Source organism: Seriola aureovittata, chromosome 9, assembly GCF_021018895.1.
Source record: "Seriola aureovittata isolate HTS-2021-v1 ecotype China chromosome 9, ASM2101889v1, whole genome shotgun sequence".
In the NCBI taxonomy this organism is placed as follows: Eukaryota; Metazoa; Chordata; class Actinopteri; order Carangiformes; family Carangidae; genus Seriola; species Seriola aureovittata.
The window spans coordinates 19,189,704-19,210,749 of NC_079372.1; the positions used below are offsets into that span (position 1 = coordinate 19,189,704).

The 21,046-nt window shown below is 41.9% G+C and overlaps 1 protein-coding gene across 3 annotated transcripts in view; it reads right to left on the reverse strand.

Moving 5' to 3' along the window:
* ptpn11b (protein tyrosine phosphatase non-receptor type 11b) overlaps window positions 1-21,046 on the reverse strand; it is a 40,912-nt gene that overhangs the window by 15,486 nt on the left and 4,380 nt on the right. For 2 of the 3 annotated variants that reach the window (XM_056384921.1, XM_056384919.1), the window contains exons 2-3: window positions 10,173-10,295; window positions 391-585 (exon numbers count right to left, since the gene is read on the reverse strand). In XM_056384921.1, coding sequence (XP_056240896.1) covers window positions 391-585; window positions 10,173-10,295 — 318 coding nt within the window. Of the gene's footprint in view, window positions 1-390; window positions 586-10,172; window positions 10,296-16,009; window positions 16,145-21,046 lie in introns of those variants that run through there. The other variant, XM_056384922.1, reaches the window with a different exon arrangement.

A 21,046-nucleotide genomic window follows, 5' to 3' on the forward strand; every position in this document is an offset into this window, starting at 1 on the left:
ACCAGTGTTCAGCGCTGTTATCTGCAGGGGGGGGAAAACTGCTTCACAAACAGCATTTAGACCATAACAGGATACAGTAACTGCACTGAGAGCTAGACTATTAACATTTCTCTGGTGGTTTAGTCGCTTCTCGTGGCAGGATGAAGCTTTGCAGGCTTGACACCCCTGAAGCTGAAAGAATAAAAATAACTGTCTGTGGTCACTGAAAAACTTATGTGCAGTTTTCATCAGTTCATCAAAACAGCAAACACACTGAGATGAACTTATATGTCGTATCTGTGTCTACGTGGACCTGGATTTTCGCCGTATTTACGGTGATGAATTAGCTGTACGCAAATGAGAGCGTATTTGCACGTGTGGGCGTCGGTGTGTGCGCGAGTTTGTCAGCACCTCTCGGAGGTGGGGTCCTTGCAGTTGAATGGGTACTTGAGCTCGATGACATGGCCGTTCCTCTCGCGCAGCAGATCCTGTTGTTCTGTGTAGTACTGCACCAGCTCGGCCAGCGTGGCAAACTTCTCGCCTCCGTACAGGTCGTAGTAGTCGCCCGAGTTCTGGATCTTAATGTGGGTCACCTCATCGTCGCGCCTGCGAGGGAAAAAACACAGTGTGTCACTCAGTGTGTCGTCATGCATGTAAACAGAGGTGGACTCACTCCAAGGAAGCACTGAGCATTTTGTTTTTTTGTTTGTATTTTTCTCGTGTGCGTGTTCCCTGCAGATATTTCAACAGCCAACACACACACACACACACACACACACACACACACACACACACACACACACACACAGCCTCCCACACAGTTCACACAGCATACATACACACAAACAAAATCAAGTCCATACACACATTTGTCGCCCACACTCCCTCACAGAGCATAAATGCATATAAAGTACACTGTAAAAATGTCCAGCTCATCAAGCCATCTGCTCCCATTTTAAGACACTGAACCTTATTTTCTTAAAACATGTCGAACAATCTGCCAATGTGGTGACGTCCTTCATTCGTCGCCTGTTATTTTCTTGCACTAATCTACCTTATTCCGCCTGTAAATCTTCCGTATCTCTGCGAGCTTTTCTTGTAAGGCTCAAAGTACAAATATAAACTGTAAAATATAATAAAATAACTTTGACCTTTTCCATCTGTGCCAAAATTGGAATGATAAAATAAGCCACAAGCTAATGCAAAGAAAGAAAATGCAGGAAAAAGCTGCAAAGACACAGTGATTTAAAAAAGAAAAAAAAATTCTGATCCATTTTATCGCACACAGAATATTTTTCACTTTGACTTCTATAAACAAAACAACACAAATCTTCTCACAAGGGATCATCCTTTTTTTAATACTCTAGTTTTCATATCTATTTTATTTGGAGGAAGGTTGTATTGTGATTGCAGAACAGCAGAAAAAAAAAATGCACGCAGCTGCCGAGCTGATAAGCCAGAAAACATTTGCTACCACTTTGCATATTCAAAGTCCTCTGGCTGGTTTGAACAGGTGCACACAAATGTTAACACACACAAACACACACACACACACACACACACACACACACACAAACACACACACACACACACACACACACACACACACACACACACACACACACACACACACAAACACACACACACACACACACACACACACACACACACACACACACACACACACACACACACATATATAAGGTTTTACTCTATAGGATACCTGCCTGGAAGCAGTTGAAGAACAAGATGCGGCTCCACTGCTAAATGTACTTCTTTAACATAAATCTACATTTCCATTTTCCAAATCCAGTGACTTCGTTAAACATGTTTCTTTATCAGAGATAAACAAAACATCCTGTAAACATATTAAATATAACGACACACAAACACACAACTGTTTTAGGGAGCACAGGGGAGTTAGCCAGACGGTCGGCACTATCTGATCTCCAGGCCGAGATACACTAGTCTCCTCTCTCTCTCTCTCTCTCGAACTAATAATCAGCTAATGGTCGTATCAAATGGCACAAATCCTATTTCCCTCCATCACTTTTGTTGTTGTTCTCAAAACTTTTCACATTCCCTTTTTTTTTCTAGCTTCCCAACTTCCCACTCAACATACTGTAAATCTATTGCTCCATTCTTGTATTCAAAAGTCCCATAATCCATCTCTCTCTCTCTCTCTCTCTCTCTCTCTCTCTCTCTCTCTGTTTCCTGGTAATTGCTTTATGGCTCTATTAGTGGCTGCTGGCACGGTGCCACAGGTCTATGGCCCTGTTAAAGGCCCCTCCTCAGCTCTTGGGCCAAATCCCCTTTTCTCTCAGAGTTTAACACCATTAACCATTAGATTCCCCCCCCCCCCCCCCCCCCCCCCGCTCTCCCTCTCTCACACACTGATAACCTTTATGGATTCATTACAGTAAGACCGTCCTCTTTACAGTAAGAACGCAGGGAGGCAAGTTCAGCATCACGTCTGCTCTGCTCTGGATCACCACTGTCTATCTCTCACACATGACGGATTAACATCATTAACATTAAGATGACATTCTGTGCCAATTCATCCTTTGACACACAGCGCATTTTATTATGTCACATCTATTTGTGAAGTTATCCTACTTACTATAAAACATCCTACTTTGTACCTTATTTAGACACAATCTAATAAAACCAGCAGACGGTCCAACAACAGACTAGATGTGTGTATAACTCTTACTGAAGACAAATCAAGTTTAGTTCATACATTATGTGATGAATTATCATTCATAAAACTATCCATAAATAGCCTAGCTTTATGGCTAAACATAGAATGTGTTCTTTTTTTTGTCTCATCGCGGGTTCCAAACAAGAAAGCCATCCAGGCCCGTGGCGCATGTTTACATACAGCTGCAGTAGTATGGATTATTTTCCAGCTCAATAAAATGAGATAGAGAAGATGCCATTTAATCCCATTGCTGACATCAAATTCAACCCTCACAGACGGGCAGTAATGTAATCCACGTAGGAAGTTTAAAGACTCACTCATGCTCAACGTTAGATACAGATAGTTGCGCAATATAATAATGAATATTATATTATTATAATATGACATGTTTAGAATTATTATATTATATAATAAAATACAGACTATTCTGTCACAACACCACCACCACACTATTATCATGTTATTCTACACTATTTTATATAATATTTTATTACAATTTATAATATATTAGCATTTTTTTTGTTGTAAGATTTATTTTTTTATTTTTTATTTTCTATTACATTGACAGGATATCATATACAATTTTTTCTTTTAATTATTTTCCTTTTTTTTTTTATTACATTTTCCCTACGATTATATTGATATCACATCATTAATGTCCACTATACTTTCCTTTTCACCCTCTCACACAAGACAGTGAAGCTAATAGTTCGAGCGAGATCCACAGGACACCACGCAGAAACTTTTAATGATGCAGCTTTTTGAAAAGAGGTTTTAACGAGCCGGTCAGAAGTTTTAAACATCTTTATGATGTGACTTCGCCCTGGCACAGGGACAAACAGCTCAGTTGAGGATGTAGCATAAACCTGTAGTGATGCACATCTGTGAGAAGTACAGGGTTGTTCCTCCTTGCTGAACACAGTTCTGCATTTTCAAATCAAATCACGTGTGTATGTTCTCACCAACATCCTGTATGATCGTTTCACCTGCAAAAGCACGTTTATCTGCCTGAAAATAGCACGTCTCGAATGAAACGCTTCATCGTTCTGCAACTCTGCTCATGATTAGTTGGATTTACTGACAACAACAAGCTAGATTAATCTCAGCTTTACCGCTTTGTTCCACACGGTAATCACATAAAACCAAGATATTTCAATTTTTATCCAAAAGGCAAAAAATACAAACTTCACCTTCTTTAACCACAAATAAAACTGTAAAATGTTCAGCATGACAGAATATACATATAGTATAGTCTTCACAGGGTATGTAATGTCATGGTGCGATGGTATCCTGCTTTTACTGGAAAAACAAATGCAGCAGATCCAAGCAAGATAATTTTGTCCTTGATTATCCTATGAACTGGTTTGCATTGATAGGACCGACTGACATAACTTACATACGTCACACAGTCCTTTACAGCGCCGCTCCTATCAGATCGCAGCATCGTCATCCTGCTGCAGCTCAACGGCCGGAGCAGCAAACAGATCCCATCTACGAGTGAGATCGAGCGTTCACATTTCTCAGCATACGAACCAGAGCGCTCGGTAATAAACATTATTTAGATCAGTGTGACTAAGCTAACTGATGCACTGATAAGACAGACAACTGGGAAATATGTTGTTCAAAAATGCACATATTTATCCATGCACAAAGTCTAAAATATACAAATGATTGCTTGCTTTGCCCTGAAGCCTTTCCAAGCAAGACTTTTCACTCAATACAACCTGACACCACTGAGAAATGGCTCTTACTGCTGCCAGTCCACTAAAGTTTTAGCGTGTGTTTCAGTTCCACTTTTGCATCTGCTGAACAGGTTTATTAACCTCAATTCTAGAGGAGGTATGTTCATAAACTTCTCCGCGTTGTAAAAGCTCGTCCCGATTGGCTGTGGATAAACCATTCATACTTCAAAAGGCTGCGAAATTTGAAACCAGAGGCGTTTGCAATTTCAGACAACCAAGAAATCTTACTGTCATCTTGTTTGTTCATAAGCAGCACCAGACACGCTGAACCCAACGACAACGGCTAAAATTTGAGCACATCACAGGGGTAAAAACAAACTAAACAACATCCACTTTTTTATGCCATTAAACAATAAACGCCCCCAAAATTAGCTCTGCTACTACAGCTGGTCATACAGTGTCAACACTTTTACCTATATACAAATTCTACAAATACTTCTGTGACACAATAATTCATGATGAATAATTCACTGAAAAACAGTTTCTCTACCCTAATGCTATCATTGCATATAGATGCTACAGTAAAAGCAGCTGCAGTGGCAAGAAAAAGTGAGTGAATCCTTCAATATTATCATCATTTGGTCAGATCTTCATCCAAGTCACAATGGCGAACAAACGTGATCTAATTTAACTAATAACACACAAATCGTTGTATTGTTCATGTCCATACTGAATACATGGTTAAAACATTCACAGTATAGGCTGGAAAGAGTAAGTGAACCCCCTCGGCTAATGACAGCAACAAAAGCTAACTGGAGGCAGGAGTTAACAAACCTGGAGTCCTGTACTATTCACATGAAACATCTGCTGATGTGAAGCATGCCTCATCTAAAAAAAAAAAAAAAAAAAGACTTATGATTAAGAACTGTTGATTTGCATAAAGCTGGAAAGGGTTATAAATGAAATATTCATCAGCCCAAAGTTAGTGTCTATAAATGGAGATGATTTAGGTCTGTGGCTACTCTCCCTAAAAGTGGGCGTCCAGCTCAGATGACTCCAAAAGCACAAAAGCAGAATGATCAGTGAGGTAGAAATGAAACCCAGAGAACAGCTAAAGACTTGAAAGAATCATTGGAGCTGGTTAACATCAAAAAAAAAAGAAGAGAAAAACATCACTGCACCCCTGAAGTTTGTCAAAAAAGCAGCTTGACTCTCCACAACAGAACAACGAAAGGAGGGTGGAGGGAGCATCGTGATCTGGGGACAGCTCAACACCATCGAGGGGGAAATGAACTCCCGAGTTTATCGAGGTGTCTTACGGGATAATGTCAGGGTGGCTCCACCGGCTGAAGCTCAGTAGAAGCTGCTGAAGTGATGCAGCAGGACAATGACTCTAAACATCTTGTAGGAGCCCCTGACTTTAATCCAGTAGAGATGCTGTTGAGGTTATTGACGCCAAAGGAGTTTAAATCAAAGGGTTCACTTGCTTTTTCCCCACCAGCACCAGTTTATGTTTAACGGCCATGTTCAATAAACACGCGAAAGATGAGAATTATTTGTGATGTTAGCTTGAGCACGTTACGTTTGTCTTCACCTGAGACTTAGATGAAGCTCAGATCAAACTTTATGACCAGTTAATGCAGAAAACCATTTGATTTCAAAGGGTTGACAGTTAGCAGTTAGCATTGCTCATAAGTTATAGGATGCATTTGGTCTGTTTCAGTTTTTCAACTGACTCTTCTCAGCACAAAAAGATGCAGCCATTGTTCAGGTGTCGCGTGTCTTTTATGTATAATAGGAACACTGTGTTTTTGCACGTGTCAGGAAAAAAAGCAGAAACACCGACACAAACGTTTGCACGCCACACGGTCACGGTTGTCGTGTCTTTGTCCGTGTTGACACGCAAATCTAACAACACCAAATGCCACAATCGGCTGAGAGAGTAAAACTGGGCGACGTCATGACGAGAGGCAGGTTAGGGGTCAGGATGCCACATTTACATTTAACACACAAACTAAGAAGCAGTCAGAAACAGTCAGAAACAGTTAGAAATGAAGACTTGAAGAAAAACTTTTAAAAGTTTAAGTACATTCACAATAATGATGTTGAAATGCACTTTTACTTGACTGTGTAAACCTATAAATAGCCCCGGCCTGCAGTGGAAACATATCTAAGTAAACCCTGGTAAGCATTATATAACACAGAGGCTTGGAGAGAAAATCCATTTGCTCTCTGTGGTAATTTGCCCTGCAAAATTCTCTCTTAAGATTGCCCTTAAAAATTCCTCCTCGGGGTCTTTTGAGTGTATAAAGAGCATGAAAAATGACGGAGAAAACTTGACCAGACTGCTCCCCTTACAAAGTTGGACTTGGATATAAATTATGGCTCAAGTTTTTCTGCTTCCAACTTTCTCTCCCCCACTCCCCCTTTATGAAACTCTCGATTGATTACATTTTCAAAACCCTCAAAAAGCTCTCATTAGCGTCTCAGACTTCGGCCTTTACGACACTTTTGAGCAGCGGCTCTGTCCGACCCCTCCTCCCTCTGTTCACTTTGTGGACCAGAAAAGACAAGAGGTGGTGGAGATAAGAAGTGGAGAGGCAGAGAGAGGAAGATGAGACAGAGAGAGAGAGAGAGAGAGAGAGAGAGAGAGAGAGAGAGAGAGAGAGAGAGAGAGACAACAGAGTCCCTCAGCGTCTGTTACAATCTGAACATTCACAGTGACCGTCCTGCTCGTAATGGCCTTAGTAAGCTGAAACCTGGCTAATGACTAGCTAATTAGACTCTCCTCTGCTCTGATAAGACACTGTGTGTGTGTGTGTGTGTGTGTGTGTGTGTGTGTGTTTGAAGAGAAATGGAGAATGAGTTAGGAAGAATGATATCCTAATTAAGAAAAGCTTCTATAGATGTAATTATCTTCGGTATATTCCAGCATTTTCCACATGTTACAGGCTTCATTCTGTTCCGTACGATAAAGAAAAAGTTGGCAAAAAAAAAAAAGGTCACTGTACACATTTACTTCCTGTATTTTTAAAAACATATTTTGGTGTTTAAAACAGGCGTTTGGTGAGTTCTCCCCCTGGTAGCTGATAACATTTCCTGAGAGAAAAGGTGGCAGGACATATGTGCATGTTTAACCTCCTAGGACCTGGCGTCCACATATGTGGACCTCACATTTTGGGTTCTCTAGACCACAATACTAACTTTTTCTCAACAAGGGCCTGGTGACCACATATGAGGATATTATACTGCCACTCAGTAATCGAAATTTAAAACTAATGTCCTCATATGTGGACATCATTTTTCTCAGGTCCCAATCAGCCTATATAGCAAAGAATAGAGCTCGGGTCTTAGGAGGTTAATACAGTATTCACATCTATACCGCGCTGCTGCCCGTCTGTCGTTCTGCAAGTTTCACGTCACAGAGTTTATTTTTTAAAGAAGGTGCACAGGCTGTTTTGTTTAAATATCAGGTGTTTTTCACCTAAATTTTCCTACGTTTTTCTCCAGTACTTAATAGTTTTTGCACAATATCACCACAACAGTAAATACATTAATACTGGTTTATACTAAAATATAGTTTGATCGTAGCACATGAAGTGAAGAATCCTAAACTTAGTGAGCTGATCATTTCAACAACAATAAGTGGCACATTTTATCAAACATTAACCACTATGAGCTGCTGGTCGTACTGAGTCACGTATGAGCCAAACCACAGAGGGAACTGAATCCAGCGGCGGTGCATTTTTATTTCTTAAGAATTCATCTCATCATTTGTAAATAGAAAGATGTTTATTAATAAAACTCTGCTGCTCTCCTTCTTCCTCTTAGTTCAAAGTGAGGCTCTGCACTGGCCACTCGACCGCAGTGTGTGTGTGTGTGTGTGTGTGTGTGTGTGTGTGTGAGTGTGTGTGTGTGTGTGTGTGAGTGTGAGTGTGTGTTTAAGTCTGTCAAGACCACAAATCATGGCCGCAGCTCACCCCACCAACCTTCCTGTGGTGTGTGCAATTTACAACTCTCTGCCCTACATGCACACAAACCACAGGCAGTGAAGGTCAAAGCCTTAACAGGTCCCTCACGCTTTAACATCATTTAAAAGCTGCTGCCTGTCTAACTACTCCGTTTCCTTTTCCTCTCTCTCTCACACACACACACACACACACACACACACACATATTGTCACAGGTTGCCTTTGGGGAACTTACATTCATTTCCTGGAAACTTATCTTAACCCATATCACCTACCTGCCTTACCCCAACCTTCACCATAATAACCATAACCATAAACCACTGAACCGAATATCAGCTTTTTCCAAACTGAGGACACGACTTTCTTTCTACGCCAGTTGGACGAGCCGTCACAAATTAACTGGTCTTTAGCCTGAGATTTGTCCCTAAAGGTAGCTTATGACAGAAACACACACACACACACACACACACACACACACACACACACACACACACACACAGAAAGAAAGAAGCCTCTCCCTATCCACGTCGCCATGCCAGCTAGTCACAGGGTAACAAATGCGTTTGGACTTTCTTCCAGGCACTTGTGTGACTGATGCATCTCTTAAAAGCTTCCGTTGCCAGGGAAGAGCCGCTCTTCAAACTCCCTCTTCTGCCCGTTTGTTTCCTGCTCTCTGTAATCACCGGAGCATGTTGTGCTCGAGTCCTACTTACCAGAAGACTGCACAGTCTCTCCAACACACACACTTGGGGCTCTCAATTAAAAGAGATTAAGAGAAATTTTGTTTTGTTTTTTAAAAAAATGCATGAATGACAGGTATTACAGTCAGGCCGGCTCACTTCAGCTCCGCCCTGCTGACCAAAATTAATCAGAACGTTACCAAATCGCACATTCCTAATGTGTTATCTAACGTGTTCCTAGAAACACTCACACAAAACAACTTCTGTTTAAATGCCATCTATTCACCCGCAGACAAAATGTTACGTCACACACACACACACACACACACACACACACACACACACACACACACACACACACACACACACACACACACACACACACACAGACTCACAGACTCACGGGGCAGCGATTTCGGAGACTCTGAAAGTCTTGCCTGCTCCTGAGAAGTGAACTTCCCTCCTTGGTCAAACCAGCACAGTTTCTCCTCGTTCTCAGATTAAAAGCTGACTCAATCTGTGGTGAGAGAATTATTTTAAAAGCTACTGAGCGTCTGACCTTTGCACTCTTGAGTTTCGTTTGCGTTTGGTCATCCAGGCATTTACGCTTGTATAGTTGGAGTCACTTTAAATCACCGTGGAGTGGATCACAAACTAAGTGCCTAAAATGTAAATGTCACAATATGGTTTTTCAGACAGGAGGAACTTTTTTTTGTGTCCAGACTGCAAGAAACAGGAATGATCGTGTTTAATAACAATTTAACGCGTTTCCTCTCCAACTCTCTTGTCATCACCGAAACACCGCGGCGCCCTCCACCTTGTCATTGTCGTCACAGAAACGGTTGGCGTTGCTACACCATCCGCCGGGGCCAGCTTACGTCACTTTAGTGTTCCCGCTGGCAAACAGAAAAGAAAAAAAAAGCCCTTCAAAAGGTATGAAGTTTTCAGGGGAGCTCCCCAGAGGAAGTACTGACTCATTCCCAGAGAGAACCTCTTGCTTCTCTAATCACCTCTCCAGCCTCTCAAAAACGACAGCATCAGAGCTTTGTTTGTCGAGCGGCGAGAAGAGTGAGGTTGAATATTGAGGGATTAATGGTGAAAAATTCAAAAATAAAAAAACAATCTGGAAAGGAAAGGAGGGAGCGTAGATGAGGACCCACCTGACCGAGAGGGTGAAATCCCCCGGATTGCTCTTGCTGGGCCGGGCCAAGAAACTGCCGTGGTTGCCCCGGGTCAACAGGAGCTGCTCTGCCTCGATTCCGGTGATGTTGGGGTGGAACCACCTGAAAATGAAGGTTACATTAATTATCCAAATTAACCACATGTCCACGTTAGAAAAGAATCTCTGCTATCTGTGTCCCGTCACGCACCAGCTTCCCCCCCCTACAGAGACATAATACAGCAAACTGTATATTCTACTCATTTAATTGGACCGATCCTGTACATACGACCGTCATCAGTAATCTTTATTATTAAATATATCGATTATTCAGTCCATTTTAGTCATAAAGGTCCGTTCTGCAGTGTAGCAGAGTATGAGGGCCTGCAGCGTTTTAACTGCTCCGCTGCTCCACAGACCTGTGGGAGTGTTTTGACACATTTTTTATGCATAGAATAAAATGAAATAATAACGGCTGTTCTCCTGATAACAACGGTTACTATGGAATAAAAGTATTAGAACATAAATAATAGAAACGCTGCACAGAATCAGGGCCACTTTTCTTTTTCTTTTTTCATTGCAATAGTGAAACAATCACTATGAAGTTAAAGTACCGACTTTCAGCTCATATAGGAACTCTTTTAGACAACTTATACCTATTTTAGAAGAACATATATTAACTGGGTTGACTGGTCCAGCGCCCGTGGCTTTACAGCTTTAGGATTTTAGGCTTTTTCTGTCAGTTTGATGCTTTTGCCCACAAACTGAGACGGAGTAATAGCTGGTTTGAGGTCATTTTCGGCAATTCTCCCTTGTTTACGGCCGGTTTATGGAGAAGTTTAGCAGCACTACAGCCTCCTTCACCTGCGCCTCACTGAACTATGTTCGTCGGCCGTGTTCAGTTTGAAGTTTGTCCACTGGGAGCAGCCGCCGATTCGTCTTAATTGAGAGGTTTGACAGAGGAGGCCGACTTCTAATGGCTGTTTACATTAGCTGACTGATAAAAGCTTGTGTACATGGTGCTAGACATATATCCTCGGGCAGTGGTTTGCACATTTATTCTTTCTTTGATGCACTGACTTGTCAGGAACATAGTCTGATTATAGATTAACAAAACCAGTATCAGAATCAGTTTCGGCTTATGAACATTAATCCTAAGCAGAAAAAGACAACTAGTAGTAGATGTACAGGACTGAACAGGAAGTACTGTAACCGCTGAAAGTTTAATCTCATCACTAAAAATATGTTTTAACACAATATCTGTACCATCAATAGTTATGGTTGTACATAGACTACTTCTTTCTTTGAATGAGAATACAAAGAGAGCACACGTTTTTGTCTTGATGCATCAGGGGAACACATGCAAACTGTATGTCCTGTCCTGAGTTTAAAGGGAAGGACACTCAGGTTTACAGTACTGCCAAGCCAAAGCTAATAATTACATGTTACTTCCTCTGTTGCACAACTCTCTGCAAATATTTATCCCATCCACTTCTCAGGTACGTTGACTGATTATCTGGGTTGTGCGCCCTTACTGGAGTGTTTGACACTGCGTCTTATCCAAACCAAACCACCTAAATATATATATTTATACATACATACAGAGAGGCACTTGCACAAAAAACGTGTTTAATGTGTGACAGACTACATTAGTCTTGAACGCAGCGAGTAGGTAGAGCAGCAGCGTCCCAGTGAATGGCTGTATGTCAGCTGTGTGGATTTAAGGCTCATGTTTAAGCAGGGATCATTGGGTTAAACCTCTGTAACTACTGTGCGGCATTGCTGGCTAATCCAGTGCACCATTCGCCTCCCAGGGCCCCGTTTGTGTCAAGACAGGAGGAGTTTGACTGAAAACTGATATGCAGTTGCACGCGTATACTGTGTAATTGTGCCATTTTATATTAACTTGCACACACTTACACAGCGATTTCATAATTATAAAAGGTATTAAAGTTATCAAGTTAACACAGTGTATCCGAGGAGTAATCAGGCAGCAACTTAAGGCTGCAGTAGTTGGTGCATTAATTAGTCTTCAGAAATTTAACCAATGATGATGCTGATAATGAACCGTTTCAGTAAATCTACCAAATCTGACAATTTGCTGCTTTTCTACTTTATTATATATATTGTAAATAAAATACCATCAGGTTTTTGTTTGTTTTGGACAAATAAATAATTTTAAAACATCACTTTGCTCCATATCATCCTATTTTACAGACCAAATAATTTCTTAATTCATAAAAATAATAGTACAAAAGAATTATACAAAATTTTAATTTGTCTAATAGTTATTTACACAACTGAAACCGTGCAAAAACAGCATTCCAAACATTTTCCATTGTAAAAGTAAGTAAGTTCAAATACACCCTGAGACAAAAGAGGAAGAAAACTCTCTGGATCGACGCCAGCTGGTATCTGGCAAGTGTGTTGTGCTAATTGGAATCAGTGATTAAGAAGCTCGCCTACAGTACAGAGCCGGACATGTGTTGACGAAGCAGCGTTTTCTACTTGTATGAAGTTTATTCCAAGAAAGACTTTTCGACAAGACGATATAAAGCGACAAAGCAGACACTTTGTTACTTAAAATAAAGCGATATTGTGGTTTTTCTAAGTGTAAAAAAATATATTTATATATAAAAGAAACCACACAGACATCTAGATGTTTTATGAAACGCTGAGGATTATTACTGCGCTCTCTCCTCCAAGCACACAATCTGCAATTTACACCCATTCACCTCAAAAGGTTTAAACATGTTGTAACATTTCTAACAGGCTAATTTATGTATTTATCTACTTCTCGTAATGGAGTAATAGAAATAAGAAATTAACTGTGAGATTGACAAATGAGTTGAAAAATGAGTCCCCTGATTATTCAAAGACCAAAATAACCTTTAGCTGCAGCTCTTGACTTTGTCTTTGGAAAGAAAAATGCTTGTAAATGCCAATGGTTCAACAAGAATGGGAAAAGAGACTCTTTTGTTGACACCGACATATAGACCAAATGAGTCATGGAAATCATGCATTTCACATCCTAAATTGTAGCCTTTCACCACCCATCCCCGACACATTACAAAGACTTATTATTGATTAATATAACCCAGCGGAGAGCGAGCTGCGGGCGACACAAGAGCGCCTTCATGAAGCTCATGCCGAGAAGATAGTATCTGAAAGCTCCAACAGTGGGCGAGCATTTAGCCGTTTCTGTTTTTGTACACTGTATGACACAAACCCATGACAGTAAGATAAAAATAAGACTCATGTGTCAGCTCAGCAGATCTTGTGTCACCTAAGCGAATACACACCAGAATACCGGTTGTGGTCTGAATCCCGGCCCGTTATGTGACAAAATGCTTTCCATTAATTTCTAATTCTAATAATAATAATTTCTAACTCAAAAAACAACCACCCACAAACACATAAATCTAATCACTGTGTAACACGGATATCGAGGCCTGACATTCACACCGAACGACCCCAATCGAACGAATTCTGAGACTTTACTAAAACTACATGGCTTGAAATTTTTGCTGGAGCTAAATGTACATTTCAGACATGCACGTCTCTGGAGATGAAGCAACTGTCACCATTTTTTTTTTGCAATAAACAGATGAATCAAAGTGACACCGACTGCTTGTCAATCACAAAGCAGCCTGACCTGTTTTGACTACGACAAGAGTGGAAACACGAGAGGAGTGAAAGAGGAGACGGGCGAGGCGAGAGACAGCCACTGCAGGAGAATCAGTAATGATGCTAAAATGTGCGATAGGGTTCATACAGGAGGGAGTGGTACGTGAAATTTAGACCAGCACGGGGGCACCACCCCTCTCTGGTGTCGTCATCCAGGATCCCTGGTTTACCACAGGACTAATAAACACCCAGTTTTAACTAAAACACATGAATCTGCTTGATCTAAACGCATCAGTCCAGACTGAGGGAATAGGACCGGACCACACCAGCACAGATATCACTGGGGGGGGGCAAAACTGAGCTACACAAGCTAAAGGGAGCAGATTATAGGATGACCTTTACAAATAATAAATTGTACCTGATTACAAGAGGATTAGTTATAAATACACGTAAGAGCAGGGAGAGAACTGGACAAGACCTCCCTCCCTGTGACATGAGAAATATCTGTGGAAGTCCAGCAGGGAGGCCGGGCGGTTGAGCTCGGGGAAAAGACAAACAGGAAATGATTCAAAGGCACTGAGAGAGTGATAAATGTATAATCAGCAACACTCAAAGTAAAAATACACCACTGACACGGCGTCTGTTGGAGAGTGTATGAAAGACTAACAGAAAGACGTGTAAAGTGCATTTTGAACATTGTTTAACGGCTATTTCTCAATGGTAATTATGTTGTTCATGTTTTGGGATGGTGTATCATGCAAGTGCCAGACTGCTTGTGTTAGTGTTGTTTACATTTGCCAGTATCTTGTAAGAGCACATGGTTAAATGTTTTTCAATACAAGAAGCAACAAGGAGGCAAAGGTTTCAAACTCTTTTGTCTAAAACTGGCAAATTATTATGTAAATCCAAAACTATACAAGCAGCGAGTTAGAGCCCGACACTGATCTGTGATTGGAGGCCAATACCAATATTGATATTTGGGAGTTAAAGCAAATGTGATAATGATGAAGTTGTTGTTTTTAAATTAATACAAACAACAGTTGAAATAAGCATTTCAGTGATCTGTAGAGCTGCACCATTAATCGAAAGTGTTGGTGGTGCTAGAGAGACGCCCCGGCCTGCAGATCATGTTCTCCAGACGTAAAGAAACATGTTTGTTTTGGTACAAAACCAACCGAAAAAAATGAAAAATGCAAAAACAACTATTCCGACTGAAATCACAATATCTGTCAAAATAATCCCAATATGTTTTTTTTTTGTGCACAACATTCAGCCCTAGTCATCTCTGTTGACATCACTGTTCATCACATATTTGCCAAATGCTCATATGGAATCTAACCAGACAATCCATGTCAGCTCACGACACTGGAGCAATTCATATATAATAATTACTGTTGCTAAATCTGGGATTTCTCATCTAGATTTTTTAACACTTGTCACAGCTGTTTGCCTCCAATACAACTCACACCGGCCTCCACATTTCTAGGTTACTGTACTGGGGAACCAGTGACAGGTCATGGGCGTCAGCTGGTGGACAGATTACTTGTGGTGCTGTTTTTAATCCTACACAGATTCATACAGAAAAATAATAACAGAGGGGCAAAAAAAAAATGCCTTATGTCAGTAATCCAATCTAATCCCTCGTCACAGTCGCTGCTGTCGCTCGTCAAATTATCAAAAACAATGGAGACGGGCTGGAAGCAGACGCACAACACTGGAGCGCTGCCTCACACACACACACACACACACACACACCGATGGTGGCAACAACCTGTCAGGCTTACAGACGGCTGAGGGCAGGAGGACACTTCCTCCTGACTGTCTTGGCACACAAGTCAAGAGCCTTCTTAACAACCACAGTGTACTCTCACACCCTTTGTAGACAAACCTCCTGAAACGTTCACCTTTACAGCAACACACACACACACACACACACACACACACACACACACACACACACACACAAGCAAGTACCAAACAGTGCAAGAGCTGAATCTTACGCACACGCACACTTCTGCACAGCCAGGTCCCCCCCAAACGTGCCCTCCCCAAATTCACCTGTTCAGCTGCAGCACTGGATTCTGCTTCATCAAACTGAGCCAAAATTACAGCAGAATTAAAGCCATTATTTGTGGAGGGAGAGAGGAGGGGTTAAAAGAGGTGCGAGGGGTTCAAACCGACGGAAGATAATTGGGATTGTTTCTGCCCTACCTCACCATTCTGGTCGAAGCCTGCCACAGCCCCTCGCTTCAGCAGCCTCAGAGTTCAGTAATCCAGCGCTGGGCACTGTTACACAAGGGAGGGTGGGACGGAGCGAGGGAGATATAGAGACGAAGCGAGTGGGAGGGTGGGTTGCGGGGTGCTTGTAAAAGTGTTACTGGGTTAGATAGAGTGAGACAGGGACAGTGAGAGAAACGACAGAGAAGTGGAGGGGGTGGGGGGGGTGTGCTTTGCAAGAGCGTTAGAGAGAGAGAGAGAGAGAGAGAGTGGGGCAGGAGGGAGAGCGAGCGAGGGGGCGGAGGCCTTTTAATCTGGGATTTGGACGAGTGTGAGCAGGCCTGATACCAGCACTCATCAGTGCTATCAGCCCCCCCCCCCCGCCTTCCCTCCTTCCCCACCTCAGACGCATGTGACAGGCGCTGGCCGACTGGTCCGACCACCCTCCGCTTCCCTGCGTCAGCCTCACCTTCTCTCTCCGGCGCACCCTAAGGGGTCAGCAGCTGTCCGATGGCCGCGCTCCAAAACCCACTCTGTGATCCTAAAGCTAACAGAGCTTTCACTGGCTGTAACACAAACCAGACCAGGCCAAGCCAGATCTGGGTGCCAGGTCTCTGAGAGCTACAAGGTCCCCGCTATCTTGTCGGAGGCTAAATGCAACAGCTGTGTTGCCCGTGCCTGGAGATTACACCTAATCGTGCGTGGCGTAGTTACACCGGATCATAGTTAGGCCTCGCCAAGCTAAACCCCCCAATCCAGCCAATTCAGCAGTCTGCCATTAGGCTATTAATTTTGCAGGCCTGGGTTAGGGAGATTTGCAGATGAGTTTGAAAATAAATGCAGAGGACAAAAGCACAACAATACTAAGACTGCAACTTGTTATGACGTTACAATCACCTCTGGATTTTACAACTATCTCAAAAAGGACAGATTGTCTTTGAATGCATCCACTTTTAATATATTTGAATACAAGTTATCTCAGTAATACGGGCTAATAAAGGTTATTCATTCTTTTCATTCACACCTCATTTGTGTTAGTTACTACACAGACACACTGTCAGTCTGTAACGACGCTCGCGTAAAGACAAACTCTGACTGCAACATAAAAAGTCAGGCAATCATCCGATAGTTGTTGAGATATTACACTAAAAAACAACAATGCTAACCTCTTGGTAGCGCTAAACCAAAAGCCTTTCAGCTCATCAAAGTCATTAAGGTTCATCCCCTGAGGACCTTGAGTCGTTGGAACAAACCACCGATGAACAGACCAACATTGCCATCATCACCAAAATATCATGACCATTAACTACACAGTGTTGTAAACTATACAAACCAAGATTCCTTAAGCTGTGTTAGTGCTCAGGCCAACTGCTGAGGCAGCAGCAGCAACAACAACAACAACAACAACAACAACAACAACAAACCAGAGTGTTTTCTCTCTAAACAAAACTGCGGGCAGATCTGAAAGTGAGACGCCTGCGTGTTGGGATTGTAGAGTCTCTTTAAAGTTCCAGTATTTTTTCACAAGGCAAATCTTTCTCACTAGACTTGAAGGTTGCAGCACGAGGTGTGCTATTGAGCTCGCAAGGACAATCAATTTTCCCCATTTCTGTCATCTACTTCAACAGGAAGCTGAGAGTCGGTCAAATTCATGTTCTGACCTTGCTAAAAAAATAAAAAATAAAAAAATAGGAAGCAACTTTTCTGACAGTGTTCTGAAAATGTTGGCTTAGGCCAGTAACACTGCTTTCCACTGAGTGAGTCATACAAGATAAAACCCCTACGGAGCAGTTTGAAATCTAATAGGTTCTTTCCTCCTTATCTGCCGGTATTATACTGTGGACAAAGTGTGGAGTCGAACATTCGACATCATCGATCGTGCCATTTCAGTTGTTCAGATTATGATCTGTTTTGTCGCACATTAAATCATGTGCACACAGATATTTTAAGCAAAAGTTTTAAGCATCATGGTTTTAATCCCTCGAATGATCAGACAGCCAGAGGCCGTTGGCCCATAGTTGTGCTAAGCTTGCACTTATGGCGAGCCAAATTCTACCGACCATGGTTTTGCATGCTTTTGGCAGAGCAGCAGTTACCTTCAGTCTGATGCATTAATGAAGCCACACAATAACCAACAACATTATCTCCAGCTGCCTTATATGAAGTTAACTTTCATTTAAATGCAGATTATCCCAGGTACATAACGACATTTAACGTCACGCTGTGAATGGACCCTCCATGAAAAACGATGATGCACGTCCCCATGTGACTGACCCAAGTTCTGCAGTTTTCTATCGGTGCCAATTAATCGGTCGACCTCCAATTAAGCGCTTTAACATATCAGTGTTTGTCGCATCAATTCACGTTTATCAAAAATACTTATACTATACAAGGGTTCGTACCACGTGGGCTCAAGCACCCTGAGCAGCGTGTCACTGCTCTGCTCTCTCCCTCCATTTCCTGTCCGTCTCTATCAAACAAAAGGCATCATAGGGTCACAAAAAACAAACAAAAAAACTTGTCACCAGGTCGTTGCACTGCTTCACTTCTGAGAGACACAGATCCAGGTTAAGTCCCCTGAACCTTTAATACCGACAGTTAGAAGCAAATCTGACTTTCACATCTTGGCGAGATGCTTGCAGTTCTACTCTGTTGCACAGTTTGATTTCAGCTCTGATTCCAGCACTGTCCTTTTCACACAAGGCAAATCAAACAAGACATTTTATTTTTAATTATGAAACTCATTTTCCCCAAATGCCACCTTTGCAATCCTGGCTGCAACACTCCTCATAGGTTTTTCTGGGAAGCCGCCTTTTGTTTTTTGTTTTTGAGATTTGCAGTGAAATTATTATTTGGTGATCTGACTGTCTGCGCTGTCTGAGCTCAGGACAACATATATTTGCCCTTTCTCTTTCTGTGTGTGTGTTCCTCTGTTTAATGATTAACTTTTAGGCCATGACTCGCCAAGAAATGCTTGTAGAAACAGACCTGGTTAATGGAAACCAGTGACCTACAGAGTCTCAAGCTGCTTATTTGCTCACAAATGTTCCAAGTATCAAATGTGCCACCTGCAGTAAATATGATCTATTTTCAATCACTCTGTATTTAGGTGCAAAGGTAAGTCTTGGTTTAATACAATTATTGTTAGCTGCCATGCATTGATTGTCCTATTATAACCCAACATGGCTGTGGGGTGTCAATTCAAAACACATTTTAAAGTGTATAATTAAAACAGAGGGGTGCAGAGTGTTTTCACACCGTCAGTTAAAAGGTTATTGCTGCTCATGTTTTGGGTCTGTGGCCTTTCTTCCTGTGACTGTGCTAACCCATCAACACACAGTTTGTCAAGAAATCTTCTATAAACTTCCAAAAGCGCTAATAATTCTGAATGATTCATTTTTATATGAATTGCATATCTGAACCTGCCAGGCTTGTTTACAAAGACCGGCGAAATAAACATCTGCTAAAGTTTTGCACCCTTCGCTAATAATTGCGACACGGCGTTTATAATCATACAATTATGAAAAATAAATACATTTTTGGATTACCAAAATGTTTATCATCATACTTTGGGTAATGCCAACCAGCTGTTATTAAAATACTAAACACTCTGCCACAGCATCACAACAGATGCACCGTATCAAGCTCAGGTTATTTTAGTGGAACTTCACTACTGGGTGATGTGACTGATTGTGTAGCCTTTTAATTCGACTGAAAAGATGCATCTGTGTAGTGCTGCAGATCTGAGTCACTGTCAGTTCTGAGAGGCCTTAAAAAACCGACTCAACAACATGCCCTTCCTATACAACCCAGGCAGTCTCTCTCTCTCTCTCTCTTTCTCTCTCTCTCTCTCTCTCCCTCACCTCCTCAGATCATGACCGCAGGAGCTGGAGTGACTCAGGGCTTTCCAAGAATAGGATTCCCTTTGACAACCACCAGGTGCCCCATTTCCCTGCATCTGGCCTTGGGCAGTGAGTGAGAGAGAGAGAGAGAGAGAGAGAGAGAGAGAGAGAGAGAGAGAGACAGAGACAGAGACAAGACAAAAGAAAACGAGATTTCAAACAGCCTGGTTTTATCAGACGAGACATCGACAGGGAAGGGGCAGAATAAACTGGATGCACTGTGGGAGAGACAGAGGCAGCTGGGAGCTGCAGGTTAGGCCTCAAGCTGGTTGAAGGGAAACAGGCCCAATGTGCATCCAGCCACCACTCTATCCTCTTACATAATGTCTCAAGTTCAATATAGCCCCGGCCAGCTATTTAAAGCACTGCTGTCTAGGCCCACTGACAAAAAGGTGATATACTTAGTAGCCGCAGCGCAGCATGAAAGCCTCTGCTGGGGCTATATCGGTCACAGACAAGCCCTGGGGTGTGGGTTTTGGTAATGTTGCAGATATTTTTAGCCCAGCTGATGATTCGGGGTATTTACATGGGGTGCAAAACTCGCACACACACCCTGACGCTGAATATTTCACTTCTCTGTGTAGCAGCAGACAGTCAGCTTAGTAGAATTAGCTAAATGACCAACTTAGGCAATGACTGCGCATGTGCATGCAGTTTGTTTTCAACACTTGCACATAAAGTAAGCCACCAGAAGCCGACTAAAGTGATTAACAAAAACGCTGCTGGCGATATGACAAATGGTCAGAAAGCTTTCAGTGTCGCTACACAATTGTTTAAAGATGTAAAAACAGCTAATAGCACTGAGCGTCCATAGTTTGTGGCTCTTTGTATTTGCATGGAGTAAATACATTGACTTGTCAAACACAGAGAAGAAGAGGCTCCAGGCATTATTGGTTAATAAGTAACTACTATGTTTTTTTGCACAGACACATCCCACCTTTTGTCCAACAGACAACCTTTTCTTGAAACTAGTAAATACGCACTGAGCTCCTTGGTCTGAAAAGCAAACCCAGATTCAGAATCATCACTCATAAAGTTTTTGTTTGTTTGTTGAAAATGCAGATGTTTGAAATGTTGCCTGACATCTGTGCAAAAACTGGGCAACACTGATTAGTATGCATGAAATTAA